General features: G+C 44.1%; 2 protein-coding genes across 3 annotated transcripts in view; both read right to left on the reverse strand.

Annotated features, from left to right (window-relative positions):
• The window catches only part of rab11fip3 (RAB11 family interacting protein 3 (class II)), a 29,406-nt gene extending 17,031 nt beyond the window's left edge, over window positions 1-12,375 (reverse strand). The window contains exons 1-5 of the mRNA XM_048233994.1: window positions 11,862-12,375; window positions 9,625-9,752; window positions 9,368-9,502; window positions 2,324-2,417; window positions 1,745-1,818 (exon numbers count right to left, since the gene is read on the reverse strand). Of these exons, the coding sequence (XP_048089951.1) occupies window positions 1,745-1,818; window positions 2,324-2,417; window positions 9,368-9,502; window positions 9,625-9,752; window positions 11,862-12,375 (945 nt within the window). The remainder of the gene's footprint in view (window positions 1-1,744; window positions 1,819-2,323; window positions 2,418-9,367; window positions 9,503-9,624; window positions 9,753-11,861) is intronic.
• Window positions 12,376-14,498: 2,123 nt separating this feature from the next.
• Window positions 14,499-19,306, reverse strand: decr2 (2,4-dienoyl CoA reductase 2, peroxisomal). 2 transcript variants are annotated; one of them, XM_048233178.1, is made up of 10 exons: window positions 19,135-19,306; window positions 18,881-19,018; window positions 18,698-18,766; window positions 18,289-18,340; window positions 18,063-18,198; window positions 17,596-17,720; window positions 17,090-17,183; window positions 16,598-16,702; window positions 16,123-16,311; window positions 14,499-14,823 (listed from the first exon to the last, which is right to left on the reverse strand). In XM_048233178.1, exons 2-10 carry the CDS (start codon window positions 18,979-18,981, stop codon window positions 14,786-14,788), a joined length of 909 nt encoding a protein of 302 aa, XP_048089135.1. In that variant the 5' UTR covers window positions 18,982-19,018; window positions 19,135-19,306; the 3' UTR covers window positions 14,499-14,785. The 2 variants fall into 2 exon arrangements, with proteins under 2 accessions (XP_048089135.1, XP_048089136.1); XM_048233179.1 differs by having other exon boundaries at window positions 16,077-16,311; window positions 19,135-19,299.

A 19,306-nucleotide genomic window follows, 5' to 3' on the forward strand; every position in this document is an offset into this window, starting at 1 on the left:
ATGAACATACACATGTGGATATATGAATGTGTGAGTGTGTGTGTGTGTGTCTGTCTATGTATGTGTCTGTGTGTGTGTGCGTGCGCGTGAGTTTCCCAGCATGGTTCTCCACCCAACCACCGCATGTTTTGAAAGCAAACAGACAGAAACAGCACAAGCATTCATCACACACTACTTTACAAGCAGGAGAAAAAAAGAGAGAGAGAGAGAGAGAGAGAGAGAGAGAGAGAGATTTGTGCCCACAGGTGTGATTCCAGAGCATCCGGTTTGTAATTCTGAAGAAACAGAATGAGATCAAACTGTTTCTTACAGGTATGGGTGCAGTAAGAAAGACAGATAGACAGACAGAGACACACACACACACACACACATTTTTGTAAATATCTCAATTGTTTCTTGACCATACTAATACTAACCATACAAATTTTTATTCAATACGCATTTATTACAAAGTGTGAGTGTGTGTGTGTGTGTGTGTGTGTGTGTGTGTGTGTGTGTGTGTGTGTGTGTGTGTGTGTGTGTGTGTGTGTGTGTGTACACATCCATCCCTACAACAGTAATTGTCTTTTCCTCACCAGTGGGGGGCACTCTTATTACATGACTGAAGGCTGCTCCTTCAGCTCCCTCTAGCTTCCACACACACACAAACATGGACGCACACGAACACATACGGACACACACATTCTTCACTGAGGGAACACATTGAGAAATTGCTAAGACGGTTACTGAATTCCACAAAGAAAGTAAAATAAACGACACACACACACACACTCACACCCATACGCTCTCACACACACGCTCTCACGCACACACACACCCTCACGCGCACACACACACACACACACACACACACACACACACACACACACACACACACACACACACTCACACAGGCCAGGAAGGAGGAATGTCAGATATGCTAGCCACAAAACATAATAACAGAGCCTCATACGAGGCTGTACTGAGCATGGATGACAAAGAAAGGAACATAATAGAGCAGAGGAAACAAAAAGAGGGAGGGAGGGAGGGAGGGAGGGAGGGAAAAGGGGATACAGAAGAGATGGGGAGAGAAAGCCAGAGAGAGATAGCGTGGAAGAGTGATGGAGAGAGACGGAAGACGGGGGGGGAAGTGAAAACAGAGAAGAGAATAAGAGAGAGAGAGATTGTTGGAGAGTTAGAGAGGGGGTGACAGAGAAAGAGACAGAGAAAGGGTTAAGCAGATGATTTGTGGGTATGTGGTGTACGAGAAGTGCCAGAATGGAAATGATAGATGTCTGACCACAGAGTGGGGAGAGAGAAGAGAGGGGGGAGGAGGGGGCATGAAGAGTGGTCACACCACAGGACTCCTGCTGAATGTCTCTAGGAACATTACTCCGGTGCTTTATGCATTATCTGGGGTTATGAAGATCATGTGTGGTACAGCTTATTTTGTAAATACTGTAAAAGACAGAATTATGAATACTGATCAGATAAACATTTGGAACTGTTCTTTTAGAATTGCACATCTGGAACTGTTCTTAATTTGTCAGGTGTCATTAACTTTGTCAGTGCAAATGCTTTTTTCTTATCATGGAAAAAACACACTTTTGAATATGAATTTGTGTGTGAGAGAGAGAGAGAGAGAGAGAGAGAGAGAGAGAGAGAGAGAGAGAGAGAGAGAGAGAAGAAAGAAAGAAAGAAAGAAAGAAAGAAAGAAAGAGAGAGAGAGAGAGACTGACAGGAAGAGAGAGTGTGTGTGATTTACCTCATCATACTCCTCTGCTGGCAACCTGGCATCAGTAGCATTGAGTTCCAGTCGATAGAGGTCTGGTTCTGAACCTACACACAAAGAACGGCATGGGCTGTTGGTGAGTGAATCCTTCAGTGTGCATGTGTGTGTATGTGTGCGTGTGTGTGTGTGCGTGTGTGCGTGCGTGCGTGTGTAATGATGTCGTGTGAGGTGTCCGTGGTCCTCGTCTGAATTATTCAGTAGGATCGGAGTGTTTCTGGCCTCCCAGTTTCCCGCTCTTTCCCTCCGCCGCTCCTCTCTTAAACATCCCCCTTTTCTTTCCCTCTCTTTCACTTCTCCAACAATCCTCCTCTCTCGTCTTCTCTCTCTGTCCTGAAGTTCACTAATCACCTTTTAAGTCCTCTTCAATTCTGTGTGTGTGTTTGTGTGTGTTTTTGTGTGTCATCAACACATTCATAATTAAGAAAAATTGAACCATAGAGTATATATATATATATAAGGAGTGTCCAGTAAGACAAAGTGATATGGATGTGTGCACATGCCTGTGTGTGGATGTAGATGTTGTGTGTGTGTGTGTGTGTGTGAGATGAGTACCTCCATTGCTGATGGCTGTGATCCCACGGTGGAAATCCTCAAAGCTAATGACGCCCAGTCCACTGGGATCCAAAAACCGAGTCAGGTCCTTCACCTGTAGACATGGGCAACACACACACACACACACACACACACACACACACACACACACACACACACAACGCAAGGTTAAAAACAGTTAGTCATAATACACTTGTAGTATTAGAAATCTGACATTACATTAAACCCCATTCCCATATTTCTATAAGCTGACTGGAGGCTGACCTATTTAACCATCAATATGATCAAAAAATGATCATCACTGTCGCTGCCTGTAGTAACACTTCAAAGACTCCTGTGAAAAAGAGATCTCTACCTGCTACCTCTGTCACCCAAGATAAGAGCACCCACTTCATGGGTGTTTGCGCCAACCGTCAGACGTGTTGTCCACTTTCATTACATTGTTAAAAACAAAGCCTGCAATGTTCTCTGAGAATAATTATATTATCTGATGTAATTATGGCATCAGTTGTAACACACACCACTTCTTTCACAGACAGACAGATGAAATCAGAGCTGTAAGCACACAACAAATCACATTACCAGAGAGAGAGAGAGAGAGAGAGAGAGAGAGAGAGAGAGAGAGAGAGAGAGAGAGAGAGAGAGGAGTAAACAGTGTTTTTCTTGTGTGCAATAGGAGATCTTCTGCTGTACGCACTGTGGCTCGTACAGCTCTGTTATATTTACCAGGAACAAATCCAACCTCGTAAGTTATAAACCTGCTATGACCTCTTCAGACACAGACACACACACATAGACACACACACACACACGTAAACACACACACGCAGAGAAATACCTTTCCAGCTGCCCTCGGACAGATAGAATCAGTTACACCACTGATACGCATGTGCCTTGTAACCTAGCAACAGATAATTTGGTGTGGAGGGATACTGTGTGTGGCTATGGTATCAGGCTACCCGGACAAGAGCTAGCCTACACACTCACACTCTCTCACACACACACACACTCTGTATCACACACACCTTTTTTGTTAACTTGCTTTTCTTCTCTGAGGACTTTTACCATTTAAAAATGGCCCTAACACAAACATGCAAGTGTGTGTGTGTGTGTGTGTGTGTCTGTCTGTCTGTCTGTGTTACAATGCAAGCCTCTTTCCAGCTGAGAGTAAGGCTAGTTAGGATGTTCTGTGACATTTAGAATTGACTGCTGGTGTGAAAAGTTAAAACACTCAAATATTAACCCCCCATCCCCGCCAACACACACACACACACACAAATGTGACAGCAGACTCAGAAAACACACTGGAAAGTGACACATCAGGTGTGAAGATAGACGATGCAGTGCAGTGCTCTGTGGTTAGTGATAAAATGTCAGTGTGTGTTTGCGTGGGCGTGTGTGAATGTGTTTAGAGCTGTGTGTGTGTGTGTGTGTGTATGGTTGACCTGACCCTCTCAGACAGGCTTTGTGTCCACCTCAGTGGGGGGAATTCACTCACTCTCTCTCTCTCTTACACACACACACACACACACACACACACACACACACACACCAGCCTTCACCACGGAAAACCCCACTCCAAGAGAGGGAAAGAGCTTTTATGAACTCTCTCTCTCTCTCTCTTAGAAACACAAAGGGGAAATTTGGACATTCCAGTGAGGATTATTGGGGCTTTGACCTAAAACCAGGGGGCAAAACTGTGAATGAGAGAGAGACAGACAGACAGAGAGAGTGAGAGAGAGACAGAGACCACGAGAGAGAAAGAGAGAGGGGGGAGAATGCCTGGGCAATGAGGGTTGGTGGACATTGAGTGTTAGGTGAAGTGGAAGCCTATTGTAGTGTGAGGGGGCATCACGTCTGCAGTAGACACTTTGGGTCTTCTGTTGTGGTCTGGCTGAGACTGGTTTATATATTGCAGGACAACACTTTTTACCACTGGGCCAAACTTGCCACAAGACAAGAACAAAATCGCTGAATGCTTTTAAGAGGACTCATAAAAGTACCATCTCATGACATTAGGCTTCTTCACTGCCTAGACTCCCCCCTCCGCCACCTAGTATCACGTCATCTCTGTGTTCCACCGTCAGGCTCACTGAGCAGAGGAAAGAGGAGCCAAAGCAAGGAGAAGAACCTCAAAAGGAGCCACTGGGGCTGCTAATAATGAGCAGTCACCACGGCCACTATCCTGACCATCACTCTCCTCCCCCTGCCAGGCCAGTTCTCCTAGCTTAATTCCTTCCTGTTCAGCTTCCTGGTCAGAATTTGCATCCCAGCTCGGATCAAAAATGGAGTCAAACATTCAAATGAGTCCGACAAAAAAAAAAAACATTCCGACGGACACACACCAAGACACATGCGTAGCCATAACTAGGCAGACTCAAGTGTTTACTGCATAATGAATACAATTAGCCATCGCTTGGCTGAGCACAAAGCATTTAGGGGATTTATTTAATTCTCAAGGTTTGGTAATCCAGTCACTAGTAACAACCAATCATTCCCCATTTAGCCTTGCTGTTGGGCTGGAGAGAGCTGGTCAGTATCCAGCCCTGAGCTCACATCTTACATCTGGGATGCCCACCATTCCAAACAGGCCACAACGCTATGGTTCTGCGCTCCGCTGCGCTGGACTTGTTCTCTGTGATGCTTTAAGTCCATCCCCTTCGCTGAATGCAACCAGCAAGCCAAGCATTAGCCTAATCTCTTGGTGCCTGTATCAGCCCCTGGGGGCACATCGCCCAGTACTGGCATGGCCCAACTGGAAGAGCTCCATTGTACGAGATCATGGACCTGCATGGCTAACAGCTAATGGGGTAGATAGACAGACAGTGCCAACAGGAGAGCTGCAGCCAGATTAGGCCTTTTGGTTCAGGTCCTTTGAGGTCTACATTTATGGCCTTAGTATGGATCTCCTTGAAAGGATGTAAGTCTGACCTGGAATGGCTTTGAATTGTTCTGATCATCTAGAGCGAGTGCTGACTAGGCCAGCCTTATATAGATCACCTGAAATCCCAACATCATGAATGGAAAATAGGGCATCACTGAATAAGGCATGTGAAAGTGACTGCAGGCTTTTCTATATGCATTTGATGACAGCGATGTCCACCGAGCTGCTGATTTGCAGGATGGCCCATGACTTCAGACTGTTCTATGCTCCCAGTGCTCCCCAGACTGCCAGTAACGTTACATCCTCCGGGTTGGTCTGTTATAGGCCTAAAGACACAGCTGTGCGCCACCATCATCATCATCGCCCTTAGATTAGGTTAGATGCAACCAATTGGACTAAGTTAACATGAAATTTTCTTTTAAAAAATGGCTTATTATTTATTTATTTTATTATTTACTTTGTTGTATGTCTTGGTGTCATGGGTACGCTGGCAATTACGCTGCTCCGTTTGGCATCTCCTGTCGTGTGTGTCATTTGTTATTTTGTAAATTTGTTTGTTTAGGTCTTGGTGTCACAGGTACGCTGGCGACTACGCCGCTCTGTCCGGCATTTTTGTCTTATGTGTTAATGTCTTGTGTGTGAAGCACTTTGGGTTGCACTCTGTGCATACAAAAATGCGCTATATAAATAAAAGTGACCTTACCTTACCTATATTATCTAACCTGAATGTCATCCCCACGATGGCACACTAGGAGAGCCATTATGTAGATGGCATGAGGGAGCAGCTTATCTATCTGAGCCCAGGTTTATTACAGGTAGCTGCTCATTCTAAACATTACAGAATCGCGGAGAAACAACCGCTACAGAGGTGAAGACTATCTTTCATTTAGCCTGACCTAGCACATCGAAACCATACACTCACTAATATATGGACACATGCACACGTACGTGCACAGTGCACACACGCAGCCTGTTCCAAAGCATTAAATCAGTGGAATCAGCTGTGCTCGGTTAGAGCAGGAACACCAGTCAGGGCACATGGCCAGTGCAGCGATTGGCCATAATTGATTTGAGAAACATCCTGACTAGATGTCCTCCCAGGTCATACATTACCAGTTAGACAGAGGTAGCATTCAGGTACTTTGAATGCTTTCAAATCCAGATAAAAATGATCTGAATAATAATAATAATAATAATAATAATAATAATAATAATAATAATAATGAAAAGACACTGGTGGGAAGGAGAATGAGAAAAATGGTGAAATTTAATTATATGTATAAAGTTTTTCTGTGGTAAAAAACTAAAATAAAATTACAACCCTCCAACTTCTACTTCATCTGCCAACACACTGCAAGACCGCTATGCTAATGATGAGTTCTAAGGTTCAACTAAATGCAACCAATGATAAATCAGTGCTGAAAGTCTCTTCGATCTTCCATTATGCTAAGTGTTCACGCATCCTGTTTCAATTTGCTTCGATGGTGAAACAGTCAGAGAAACCACAAATGAACCCCTGCAGACTTCTAGAATGACAAGAAAATCTCATCCAATCAGTTAATAACCCACTGGTATGGCATGAATGCACAGAAAGTGTATCCAAATGAGAAACCCATCTCTATCTGTGTGTTTGGTTCACATGCAGAAACACAGTTAGATCCAATTCATATGATCTCAGCAGCTCACTCTGCTTACATAACGGTTATGAGGCCAGCGATGGCTATAAAACCACTGATAAGACAGACTGTCATATGGCATCACAAGGTTGGGGCAGGTTACATCGGGCTGGCCTTTAACTTAGGACTTGTCCAGTATCTGTCTCCACGTCTGGCGATATAGCCACATCAGACACTGAGGTGTGGGTCTAAAGGAGCCAGAGAGTTCAGAAAGGAAATGTCCTCGTGATCAGTGTGCATCTATGAATGTGTGTGTGTGTGTGTGTGTGTGTGTGTGTGTAGTAGTGCACACTGTTACATCAGAGGCAAGACAGGCAATAATTCTACCAACACACCCAAACCTCTACAGTGGTGCATTACGCTCTCTATTTCTCTGTCTGACACCGAAGACACACACACACCCACACACACACAGAAACACACAGACACACGACACGATCACAGCATGAGGGTGGAGTGGGAGAACTTCTAATCTCCCTGGAAGTCATAAACTTAACATCAACCAGATGACAGCTTTCTTTGCGAGTGTGTGTGTGTGTGTGTGTGTGTGTGTGTGTGTGTGTGTGTGTGTGTGTGTGTGTGTGTGTGTGTGTGTGTTGATGTGTCATTTCCTACAGTGATCTCAGCATTCTGATATTGGCGTATCACCTCAAATATTCAAGAGTAATAATTTCACTTCTTACTCTCTCTCTCTCCCTCACACGCACACTCCAAAATGGAGAGCCTGGGACAGCAGGTGCAGCCAGTCCCACTCCGTGCTCAGCCACCCCAGCCCCCCATGTAAATAAACATCCCTCTGCAGTCAGTCCAGCACTGAGCAGCTCCTCGGCCAGGCTAACTGCTGACCACTTATGTAACTGGCTACAGCGAACAACAACAATCAGTTCATCAGCAAAACAGAATATGGATCAGCCAAGTAGACGGTGTGCTAAGAAACACTGCAACCAACTGGCCTGCAGAAGCTAGCCCTCACCCTTAGAAAAGCTAGCCTGGTGTCGGAGAGTAGCAGAGCAAGGCAGCCTGCTGGCAAGTACACAGAGATGAAGAATACATTGCTATGCAGAAACAAGGGCAACTGCAGTTCCACCAAATACATATGAAGCACTGACAGTGGCTGTGCAGAAAATAACCAACGAATTAAAAACAAAGGTCCTATTATAGTGAATATGGCAGGTGATGATTCACAACAATGAACCAAACCTGACTGTCAGAATGTCTGACAGTTCGCCCTCGCAAATTATCACTATTATGTCGCCTTGCACCACAATTATGTGGCCTGGCACATCAGCCAGCATTAATGCTAATTAGCTTTCCAACTAACAATTAAAGCAGACAGCTCAAATTGGCTAAATGGCAAAGCAGACGGGCCATTCTCTGTGGATGATGCGCTGAATGCTGAAAAATTAACTAACTGTGATAGGTGTACAGAGAGAGATGAAACAGAGAGAGGAGAGAGAGAGAGAGAGAGTGTGAGAGAGAGAGAGAATAGTAAGAAAGAAACAGAAACATAGATGGGCTGGGTTAGAAGAGCAGGAGGAAGAAAGAGTGAGAAAGAGGGAGGGAGTGAGTGAGGGAGGGACTGTGTGTGTGGGTTTTGAGTCTCTGAGGTCTGAATAATAAAACAGGAGCTGTGGAGTATCTGTGGGATTGGATTTCCCTGGGTGTATTGTGACCAGTGGAAACACACGCACACACACACACAAACACAGAGGGAGAGCCTGGAAGCCATGACAAAGTAAGAAAAGCACTGAAAATAGAGAGAGAGAGAGAGAGAGAGAGAGAGAGAGAGAGAGAGAGAGAGAGAGAGAGAGAGAGAGAGAGAGAGAGAGAGAGAGAGAGAGAGAGAGAGAGAGAGAGAAAAAAAATGGAGCACACACAAATGGTTGGTCATTTACATGTAAAAGGTAACTGTTCTGTTAGCTAGGAACAGGTTTGGATGAGGAGTTTTAACTCCTCTGCCAGATAAAAGAGGTTGTGTTCACCACAAACACACACACACAAACCTTGCATAAGCCCTTTATTGTGTCCTTGCTACTCTGGGAAAGCTTGTGTCTTAAGCTTTTAACACTGAGTGCCACTGTATTTGATTAGGAATCATAGCTGGATGGAAAAGCATTAGGTTATCTCTGTTCCATGTAGTCCCACTTCCGATGTCAGTTGATACAGGCAAGCTAATGTGCACTGCGCAGCAGCAGCTGTTTCATTTGAAGGGACACCTTCAGCATTAGTTGTTGTGGGCTCAAAAAATAACACAAAATGTCTAAAAAAAAACAACTACCTCTCCTTAAAAATAGAACAAAAAACTCTGATTCCATGCCCCCTTACTTCCCCTCACCCACACAAGATGATTTTTATGAGCTAACTTCCTGCATTCAAACCAGCTGATAAGAAAATACTGTCAACCTCCAATCATGGAAAAAGTCCCCACCAACACAATCAACTGGACAAACACCCATGTGTACACCCATAAATACATGTACGCACCTGTTCAGCTCCATATGCAGCAGCAAACTCCAGGAACTCCTCCATGCGTACAAATCCATCTCCATCCTGGTCCACAGTGATCTCAGGGCTCCATGGGCCACTACAGTGATGGGCCCGGGACTCGGAACTTCCACGCTGGCCAGCGGATCAGGGTCCAGGCTCCCATATTCGGGTAAAAGCAGCACGTCCTTCACCTCCATCAACTGCTGTGTAGTTCCCTCCGCTGGTGAGCTGCCATGGCGCTGGGCTTGAGTTACCTGCTCAGGACTCGCCTGGGTGAGTGTGAGAGCCTCTCCCTCCCCCTGGTGCCCTTCTAACTGAGCTGGTGTCTGATTGGCTGAGCAGGCCTCCCCCAGGGCTCCACCCACATCACTCAGCTGGTTACCTGCACAGGTGAGGAGGGGGAGGCCACCTGGTGTGAGAGTGGCGTTCTGGTCCACAGCACACACACTGATAGATCCTGACTGATGAGGACAGCTGTCAGGTGCAGGTGTGTTTTCACTGCTAGACTCTGGTGGGTTTAGCGTGCACGATTTTTCCTGAGGCTGTGTGCTGATGCCGTCACTCATCGGTTCAACACAAGAGTCACACCCCTCCACAAACTGTTGGTCAGGGCAAGTGGTGTCCAGTTCAGATGTGTTCTCAGCGTCAGGAGTGTGTAAATTATCTGGGGGGTTAGTACTGAATGTGTGTGAGTCATCTGCTACTTCAATATTCAAAGTGTGTGTGATGCATGGGTCTTCAGTGTTGTGTGAGATCTCAGGTGAGAGCGTGTCTGTCCTGTCAGTGCCATTTGTTTGTGAGTTTTCAAGATTTAAGATGTCTGTATCGCCCAGGTTTTGTGCGTTGAATTCCGGTGATTTGCTTGAATTGTCAACTTCTGGGGAGTCCGTGGTATCTAAATTGTTAAGTTGGAGTGTGGTCGTGTCCTCTATGCTTTCAGAGTTTGCAGAAGCAAGTATGTCATCTTCAATATTTTCTAGGCTGAATATGTGTCTCTGTGTGTTTTCATCCAAAATTGTTGGTACGGTATCGGAGTCTTCAAAGTCAAGTGTGCCTCTCTCCTCTGAGGGATTTATCTCAGCAATACTGGAAGAATTAGGTGAGCTGCCTGCTTCGATGACATCCTTGGGAAAGACATCAACCACTTCTGTTTGTTCAGGAAAACCATCTGCTAGAAGTATGTGCTGAAGATCCATCACAGCTGAAGCATCTTCATTTGGGGTGTGCTGAACAGAGTCTTCAGATGTCTCTGCCCCGAGGACATGTTCAGAAGACATGTCTACTTCAAGTGTGTGTCGATATGCTTCAGACTCAAGCAGAAGCTCAGACAAATCGACTCTTTCAGCCAAGGGTTTAGACATTTCTGTCTCAGACGGATTTACCTCAAATATCCATCCAGGCAAAATGTCTTCTTCAGGTGTGTGTTCAGCTATAATTCCTTCATGAAGGTGCTGATATGATTCTGGCTTGGAAGTAAATTCAGATAGAGCATCCTTTTGCTTTATGTGTTTCTCTGCTGAATTTTCAGATATGCTTTTGTCTGGCGTCTCGTTAGACAACACATCGCCTTCACAAATTTCTTCTGCATGTTGACCAACTTGTTCATGCAATTCAGTCTCAGTTGTGTATTCAGAAACTGCTTCAGACAGCAGGTCTCCTTCAATCAAAATGATGCCTTTTAAAACAGATTCAGGCATTTTTTCCACAGGTTTGTTATCCAGTGATGCTTCCTCTTTATGTGTCTGTTCGGGAAGGACTTGTTGAACTGTGTCCTCAAGTAAGTGTTCAGATGTGTGTATCTCTGTAATCAATACAGACAAATGATCACCTTTACACAACTGCTGAGTTGCAAGTTCACACCCAAGATCTCCATCAGTCAGTACGTTCAAAATGTTACTGTGTGAAGTCTGGTCCGTCACAATTTCCTCTTCAGGTGAGGATAACAGTGTGAGAGCATTTGTTGGTGAGGATAACAGTGTGAGAGCATTTGTTCCTTCTGTCTCTGTGTGATGAGATATGTCAGCCTTAGTCTGTACCAGGAGTTCAATCCCACCTTCACAAAGCATAATGTCTCCATCTGAGCTTCCATGGGTTTGTTGACATATTTCTGATTCAGTCATGTTTTCGGATGCAAAAGTCTGCCCTGTGTATTCAGATGCTTCGGTTAAAAGTGTGTCTGCCGGTGAGAGGCAACTGCTGCGGAACTCTGATATTTGCTGTTGTGTTTGCTGAAAAGCATCCTCCTCAAGTGAGAACTGAGGTGTATGCTGCTCTGAGCAAACGCGCAGTAGATCCACCTCCTCACACACAAGAGGAGTACTTGTTTGATTTGGGGGAGCTGTGGGCTCCAAACACACACCTGTGAGTGTGTGATCAAGCTGCGGAGTCCTGTGTGTCAATGTATGCTCCTCGGGGGTGTAAACGTGTTGTGGGTCCTGAGCTGAAGTGTGTATAAGTGTCTGCGGACACAAAGGTGTGTGTGTGTCCACACCTTGCTCCTGTTCCACATCACCTGTGGAGTCGCCGGCGATGAGCGAGACTGTGCACACGCGTGGGCTCTCAAGGATGTCTGTGGCATCCTCGGCCCATTGTTGGACACTGCTTGTGATGGCTGGGCTGGCGTTGGAACAGGGGCTGGCACTCTCCTCAAGGTGCTCGCCATGCTCACTTGGTGGTATGTTCTGGGAACAAGAGAGCTGGCTTTCCCAATGTGAGGCAGGGGGCTCTGCATCTTGCTCCCATGGGAATACCTGCTCTACACCAGAATACTGGGGAGTCCGGAACAGGTCATCTAAATTTAAGGCATTTTCAGAGAATATCTCTCCCAGGCTGAGAGACATGACATTCCTGTCTCCCTCCTCAAAACGAAGTTGCCGCTTATCTGTCTCTTCATTTCCGCATGGCGTTACAGGATCATTTGAATCCAGAAGCATGAACCCGAGGCTACTCTGATCTCCATCCCAGTCAGTGTGGCTTCCAGGACTGGACATCAAAATCTGTTCCATGTTTGTCCGCCACAAGGAGTGCTAAAAAACGCAGCCTGCAAGCCGTTGCTTGCTGAGATCCATAGTTGAACCTCTCTTTCAAATACACAAGACAAGTGTCCAAGGACGGCTATGGGGAGGGGAAAGGCAACACAGACATCCACCATGCAAAAGTGCGGCGAAATTCACGATAAGGCGATTGACTTCCACGTCTATGTTTACAGGCTGAGAATTAATCTAGTTAACTAAAGCCCCTTCAAAGGCGCGTTTATCCACAACCAAATCCCGAGATCATTAAGGTGGATTACAAAATAAGCAACTACGACGAGATATGTTTTCTAATAGTGTCAAGTTGTCGAAAAACTACAGGGCTTATGCCTGTGTTCTACGTTCTATTCCATAGAGCCAAAGCTCCGCTTTAACCCTCTCTGACAGAGGTTTCTTTATCACACAAACAAAAATCAGGTGGCTAGGCTATGTCTATCCGGGGTTGTGTATGTATGAGGAAAAAATACTATTGCTCCTATTCAAAGCACAGATTTCACCATTACAAGTAAAAGCAGCCAAATAAAAAGAATATAAGTTTAATTTTATGTCATCTAGAAAACACCATCGTTCTGTCCGACGGCTGCTACAGAGGGTAAACCGATATGATAAATCTAATGTATTATTGTTAATCTACAGATAACATCACAATATCAAACACCGTGAACTACTTATGACACCATAGGTGTAGGCTATGACATTATAAACATACACCTAGCAAATACGAGCTAACGAGGACAGAAATTAAAATGAAATGTACACTTCTTCTAAGGACCTTTCCATTCAACACTTAAGACAAGCATTGCCAAAAACCAAATGCTTAATTTGCTAACATGTTTTTTTGAAACATATCGTTATTAAATATTTTACACTATCCAACCAGCTAGTGTTATCTGAGTGGGCTAACACCACTGCCTACACCCGGTAGCCCACCTTGCTAGCTAACGGGTTTATTCGGTCTGGAGGTGGCTTCTTCGAAAAATGTCTGATTAAGAAAAATGATATGAACTACCGTTTGCAGCTCATTCAAAACTGCAGCGGATAGCTAAGTGGCCGCCATAGTAAGAATTATTAGCTAGATCGTTGAGTGACAGATTGTGTTGCTGGTAGACAAGCCTTGGATTAGTAGCTCTAACAGCGTCGACATATGGCTAACAGGCTAAAAGATATAAGCATCCCTCCCTTGAAAACGGGGCAAGCTGAGGGGGGCTAGCTGGCCCATCCGTTGGTCACGTCTACCACCGCCAACCGAGAATACAAAATCCTTGTGTTAACGTTAGTTCCAGAGGTAATACCATGCCAATCCTCACGACTCTCCAATTGAAAATGTTAACGATGGGTTATTGCTTTGTTTTTTCCCCGTCAAGGCTGCCCGAGTCCAAGAAGAATTCCACGAATCATCCACCTGTGCTGGTTAGCTGTTAGCTATAACCCCATGAGTGTTCCTTCATCATCATCACGTTATTGTTTCATAGACGTTAAAGTTGATTGATATGATGAAATTATGATTCCCAGATTATTCGTTATGGGTGGTGCCATTTGTATTTCAAGCGATAATGTCACAACTGGCAGATTGCGCTCGCATCAGCAACCAATGCAACCTCTGCCATCCTCATACCGCATACACAGCGACGTCAACAGTGAGCACGCAAGCGCAGCGAGTACGCCGCAGTCTGCCGATATTAACCAAAAGCGTCAAGAAAATGATTTAGTTATGGGCACAGCAAGAGTAAGGACACTATGCAAAGGAACGAGACAGTAACGTTAGGCATATTATCGCCTATTTAAAATTACCCTACTAGCTGTCAAAAGCACGCGCTTCTCTAAACAAGGCCAAGTCCAGAGCCAGCATCATTTTTATTTCTTGGCGAGAAAAACACATTGGCCTACTGAAGGCTATTTCTAATTCGCTTTTTTAGAACACCACAAAGACTATTCAGTTGATGTTGGATACTGGCAGCAGGGTATGCCTATGTGTGGGCTAAGGTTACGGTAAACAGCAGCATATTGCTTTACTTTTTGATACTATTGCGCCCTCACGTGGTTTCATTAAATGTAAAATGTGGTCAAAAATAAATTATGGATACATTGACAACAAATAAGAAATTAGATTTGTTTAGTGTTTCATGGTTTAACAAAAAACATTTTTTTCAAGAAACATTGAAAATTTGAATATGTGAAAGAGAAGGCACACAAGCTAGCAAATGATGAACAAAAAGCGCCATATAGTCCAAGGGCAACTTGTAGCTTGTCAGTCCCTAGATGTGCATATACCTTTGGAAGACAAGGTACAACAAACATTAGCATGATTACTAGTTGATATGATGGAATGCTGCTGTGTGTGAGACAGTTGTTCATCTTGTTCTTCTGAGGATGATGGAAGGCATTACTTCCTATCTCTCTTCATTTCAGAGGACCAGAATCCTGAAACAGAAATTTGTGGTGGAATCACTACACATTTCTACTTTAGACAATTCTACTCTCTTCTATTCACCCCTCCTTGTCTCTAAATTCTGCTCCATCAAGTCCTCCTATAAATGTCAGTCCTCTGTAGAGTTGGATATCATTCAGTGCTTGAACTGGACAAGAAAAGGTGCCAGTACTGACATGAACATGCCATTTGTCATCTTGGATATTCTGATATCATCTCGGTAGTAGATTATCCCATTTCAAATATATTTATAGACATTTACATAGGTGAAGAAATATTTGGTTGTCAAAAATGTTTATAAAGCTATTGATTCTATTACATTTTCAATGCATTACACTACAATAAAACCAACTGCATATGATATCTGTTGGCCTATAGACTAAATTGCATAATGAAAAGAAAGAAGTTGTGGTATGGTACCCCATCCCGGTTCTGGTTCGTTCTCATTGATTCTACTCCATTCTAATATTTCTGTTTCCAACCATAGTCCTCTGCTATGCTCGCCTGTCCAGTCACTTTCATGTCCCTCTTCCACGCTTGCCTCTCTCCTTTTACTCACACTGTTGTATGCATTCCTGTTCACTCCAGTTATGTCCGCTATCTCCTCATGTAGCTGTCATGAATGGTTCATTTCATCAGTATGAAATAATACACATTTGATCCCCTCTATTATAGTAATATAGGTGAAAATACATGCAGGGAAAACTCACACACTGGTTCTCAAATCCATGCAGAAATTAAGAAAGATAATGAATAGTATTTGATTCGACTATTTTTACAATCTCAGACCATATCCTATCTGCATGTGATTAAATGACATTGTTTTCAATTGGAATGTCCTAACAGGAGGTTATGCGACACAGTCCCGTGCTGTGCAGTGGCGTTTGGAGCAGAACTTTTGTCAGACCCCCGTTCCTATTTTCTTTCTGTTGCTCACATTGTTTGGCTATTTTAAAAGACAAATATGACTCAACAGAAGAGCATATTTAACAGCTTTAGTGTGGACACTGCAGTTAGGATAAGCTGTTACTTGTTTCTTCAGTCGATCAGTAACAAGTAACAATCAGACAAGTGAGCATGCAGACTGACACTCACTTTAACACACACACACACATATACACACACACTAAGGCAGACAGAACCACACACCAAAAAGTGTTAAACTTTTGGGTGCAGGTAACGCACAACATCTGAATGGCACAACATTTATCACACACACACACACTGGCACACCTCACACACACACCTGAGTGTTGTCTGTCAGAGTTTAGCAGAGCGAGAGGAGAGTATACCCAGCAGACGGTGTACATCATTGGGCGACGTCAGCCACGCTCCACCATCAGCCACCAATACGCTGCCTGTGATGTAGGACGCCGCCCTGCTGGAGAGGAAGAGTACTGCGTGGGCCATCTCTGTCTTGTTCCCTGCACGCTGCAGGGGGATGCTGCTGAAAGCACCAGCATTCTCAGCATGAGGACCACCTAAGAGGAAGAGGAACAGGAAGAGGGGAAACAAGACCAGCAGAGAAGGAAGACGGAATAGTAGAGAGGGAAAGTTGGAGGTTAGAGGGCGTACTGTTATTGGAGATCATGATAAGGGTTCTACATATTTGAGCTTTTTAAGAAACAAAATAGTTCCAAAATAGATACCATAACACAGAATGCTAAACTACTGCACAGAATGCTAAATCATTCAGACGACCCCAATGCTAACCCGATGCCCCGACAGTGTACATACAAGTGTATGCACTAGACAGAGTCCCCTCACCCAGTCTGCGGTAGCCCTCGGTGCCTGAGATAGGTCCTGGTGCCACAGTGTTCACGCGCACGCCACTGGGGCCCCACTCCACAGCCAGGTGTTTGGTCATGGCATCTAAAACAGAGAAGGGAGGAATGAGAATTTGTTTTTGAAAGATTGGGAGCTTATTTGTCCTAAAATCTTCTGAATTGTCCATAAAAGCTAGAGATTAGAACACCCTAACTTCATAACTGCTTTAGGTGGAGGGTATTTTACTTATTCTTCAATACTAGATTGAATTGAAATAATACATTGCCTTGACATGAAGGCTCACAAAGAAAAGCAAGAAAGGATGAGTAAAAATACTCGGCACTATGGCGTTTTCAAACCTGGCCATTCCTTGCTGTCAAGGTCTCAACAAGGAGTGGGGTGGTAGCACAGTATATCTGGCTTTCTTGTTTCATCAGAAAGGCACCCACATGGTCTTAATTCCACTCATGCGTATGCGTACTCTAAACTCACCATTGGCTGCTTTTGCTGACCCAGCATGCACCTGGAGAGCCTGACCCTTGTATCCCAGAGTGGCAGAAATGTTTACAATAGAACCTCCATGATCCTGCAATTAGTCAAACAAAATATCAGCTCTATTCACACGACCATCTATGATATTCATCTAAATGCATGACTACATGACTACTACAGGGGCGATGGTAGCGTAGTGGTTGAAGAGCTGGGCTTGTGTGCAGTAGCCTGAAAGTTGTCGGTTCAATTCCTGGCTTCCACCGTTGTGCCCTTGAGCAAGGCACTTAACCCCGAGTTGCTCCGGGGACAATGTGATCCCTTGTAATATAGCTGACATATGTAAGTCACTTTGGTCAAGAAGTGTCTGCTAAATGTAATGTAATAACTACAACGTTTGCCATCCATACATTCACAGTTCAAAATTGTCTGGTAAATTCAGTTTTCTGTCTAGTTTATGTTTAGCTAATGTTCACAGTGATCATTAATGGACAATAAGACCATTTTACCTTAAACCACTTCTCATAGACCACTTTGCTGGCATTGAAAGTGCCCATGGTGTCGATCTCCAATACTGTCTTGAAGGCGTTGAATGACAAAGAGGAGGCAGGACATAGGAAGTTACCGGCAGCATCTAACCATAAAAACCTTGATGTTATGAACATCTACATCAGACAAAATTGACTAAAACAAATTGTTTTGGTTACATGCACTATCAGATACAGGTAATACACAACAAGGTAGGAAGAGATTTAGCTTGCATGGGTGTGAATAGAGACGGATGGTGTGTGTGTGTGTGTGTGTGTGTCTCTCTCTCTCTATATATGTGTGTGTGTGTGTGTGTGTGTAAAATAGGTTAAAGGTCAGAGCTCCCTAAGAATAGAAAATTTGTTTTGATCTCTGTGACTTGAGTCACAGAGATCAAAACAAGCCCATTATGTTTATATACGAATGACAGTGTGGAGGTGTTTCTTACTGTTGATGAGTATGTCGATACGACCCAGCTCCTCCAAAGTTCGATCTATGGCTGTGTTAATGGTCTCCGGCTGCCTAACATCTATTGCCAAAGGGAGACATCTCCGACCAGTTGCTTTAGTTAATTTCTCTGCGGCCTACATACATATAAATACACACACATTTTCTTTTTATATTGGTCATCCACTGAAATGACTGAAAATCCACTGAAAAAGAGTTGCAGTCACCTCAGTTAGACGTTGTAGATTTCGGCTAGCAATCACTACATCACACCCATGCCTGAAGTCAGAGGTCAAATGTTATAGTAAGTGGCGATGAATAACAGCAGAGATAGCTGACAAAGAAAAAGTTTATATACTCAGTTATCAGTTATTTAGGCCTACATTCAATGTTTGTATCAAAATGTTTTATATTATAGGCAAAGCAAGATATTGAAATATATATATGCATTGCATATAATTAAATAACTATAAACGATAGAATACATTCTGTATGCACCAGGGTAAAGGTCCCTGGGAGGGTTGACAGATAACATCCATCACTGGGCAGGGGAGTATTAAACATGATAACAATTGAGGTGAAAGGTTGTGTTAAAAGCATGTGAGTGAATGCTATTAGACACGTCACAGGTGGTACCTCATGAAGACTTCAGCTATTCGGAATCCAATGCCAGAGCCACCTCCGGTGATAAAAGCAACCTGATCTCTGCAAAGAAACCCACACAATCATGTTAATCAAGATATGATCTGCAACCATTTGTAGATGTACATTTGCAGATATGCATCACTCACTCTCGTGTGTGTGTGTGTGTGTACTGACTTCAAAAGGTCTGGACTGTAGACGTGAGTGTAAGAACTCATGCAATCATCAGACATGACGTCCTCTGGCAATTCTTCGGTTCTCTGAGACCCTTCGGCCATCCTTGCACTGAGACGGAGACTAAAAACCCCAAACCACCTGAAAGGCATAGGCTACGATCAGTTTGCTGCTATTCGACGTATCCTGCCGATCAAAAGACTTTATTTTTGCTTTTGTTTTCACTATGTAGCCAAAACGATAATAAGTAATCTTACCTGCGGAGAAAATTGACCTGATGATTAACAGCTAGGAACTTCTGAAAAACTTAACTGTCAATTTTCACCTATCTGTGCATCCTGCAACCATGAACTCTGCACTTTGGATTGGACACCCGATGGAGTATCGTGCAGTCTGGGAATTGTAGTTCGGCAACAAACTGTTTGTGTG

Source organism: Alosa alosa, chromosome 22 (genome assembly GCF_017589495.1).
Source record: "Alosa alosa isolate M-15738 ecotype Scorff River chromosome 22, AALO_Geno_1.1, whole genome shotgun sequence".
Classification (NCBI taxonomy): domain Eukaryota; kingdom Metazoa; phylum Chordata; class Actinopteri; order Clupeiformes; family Clupeidae; genus Alosa; species Alosa alosa.

Bases quoted from the DNA above. Each gene is read 5' to 3' on its own strand.
- decr2 (XM_048233178.1), bottom strand. From the start codon at position 18,981: ATGGCCGAAGGGTCTCAGAGAACCGAAGAATTGCCAGAGGACGTCATG. The intron at 18,199-18,288 runs GTGACTGCAACT...ATATGTATGTAG, and splicing joins ATCTACAACGTCTAACTGAG to GCCGCAGAGAAATTAACTAA. The intron at 17,721-18,062 runs GTAAGAAACACC...TTTTATGGTTAG, and splicing joins TATCGACATACTCATCAACA to ATGCTGCCGGTAACTTCCTA.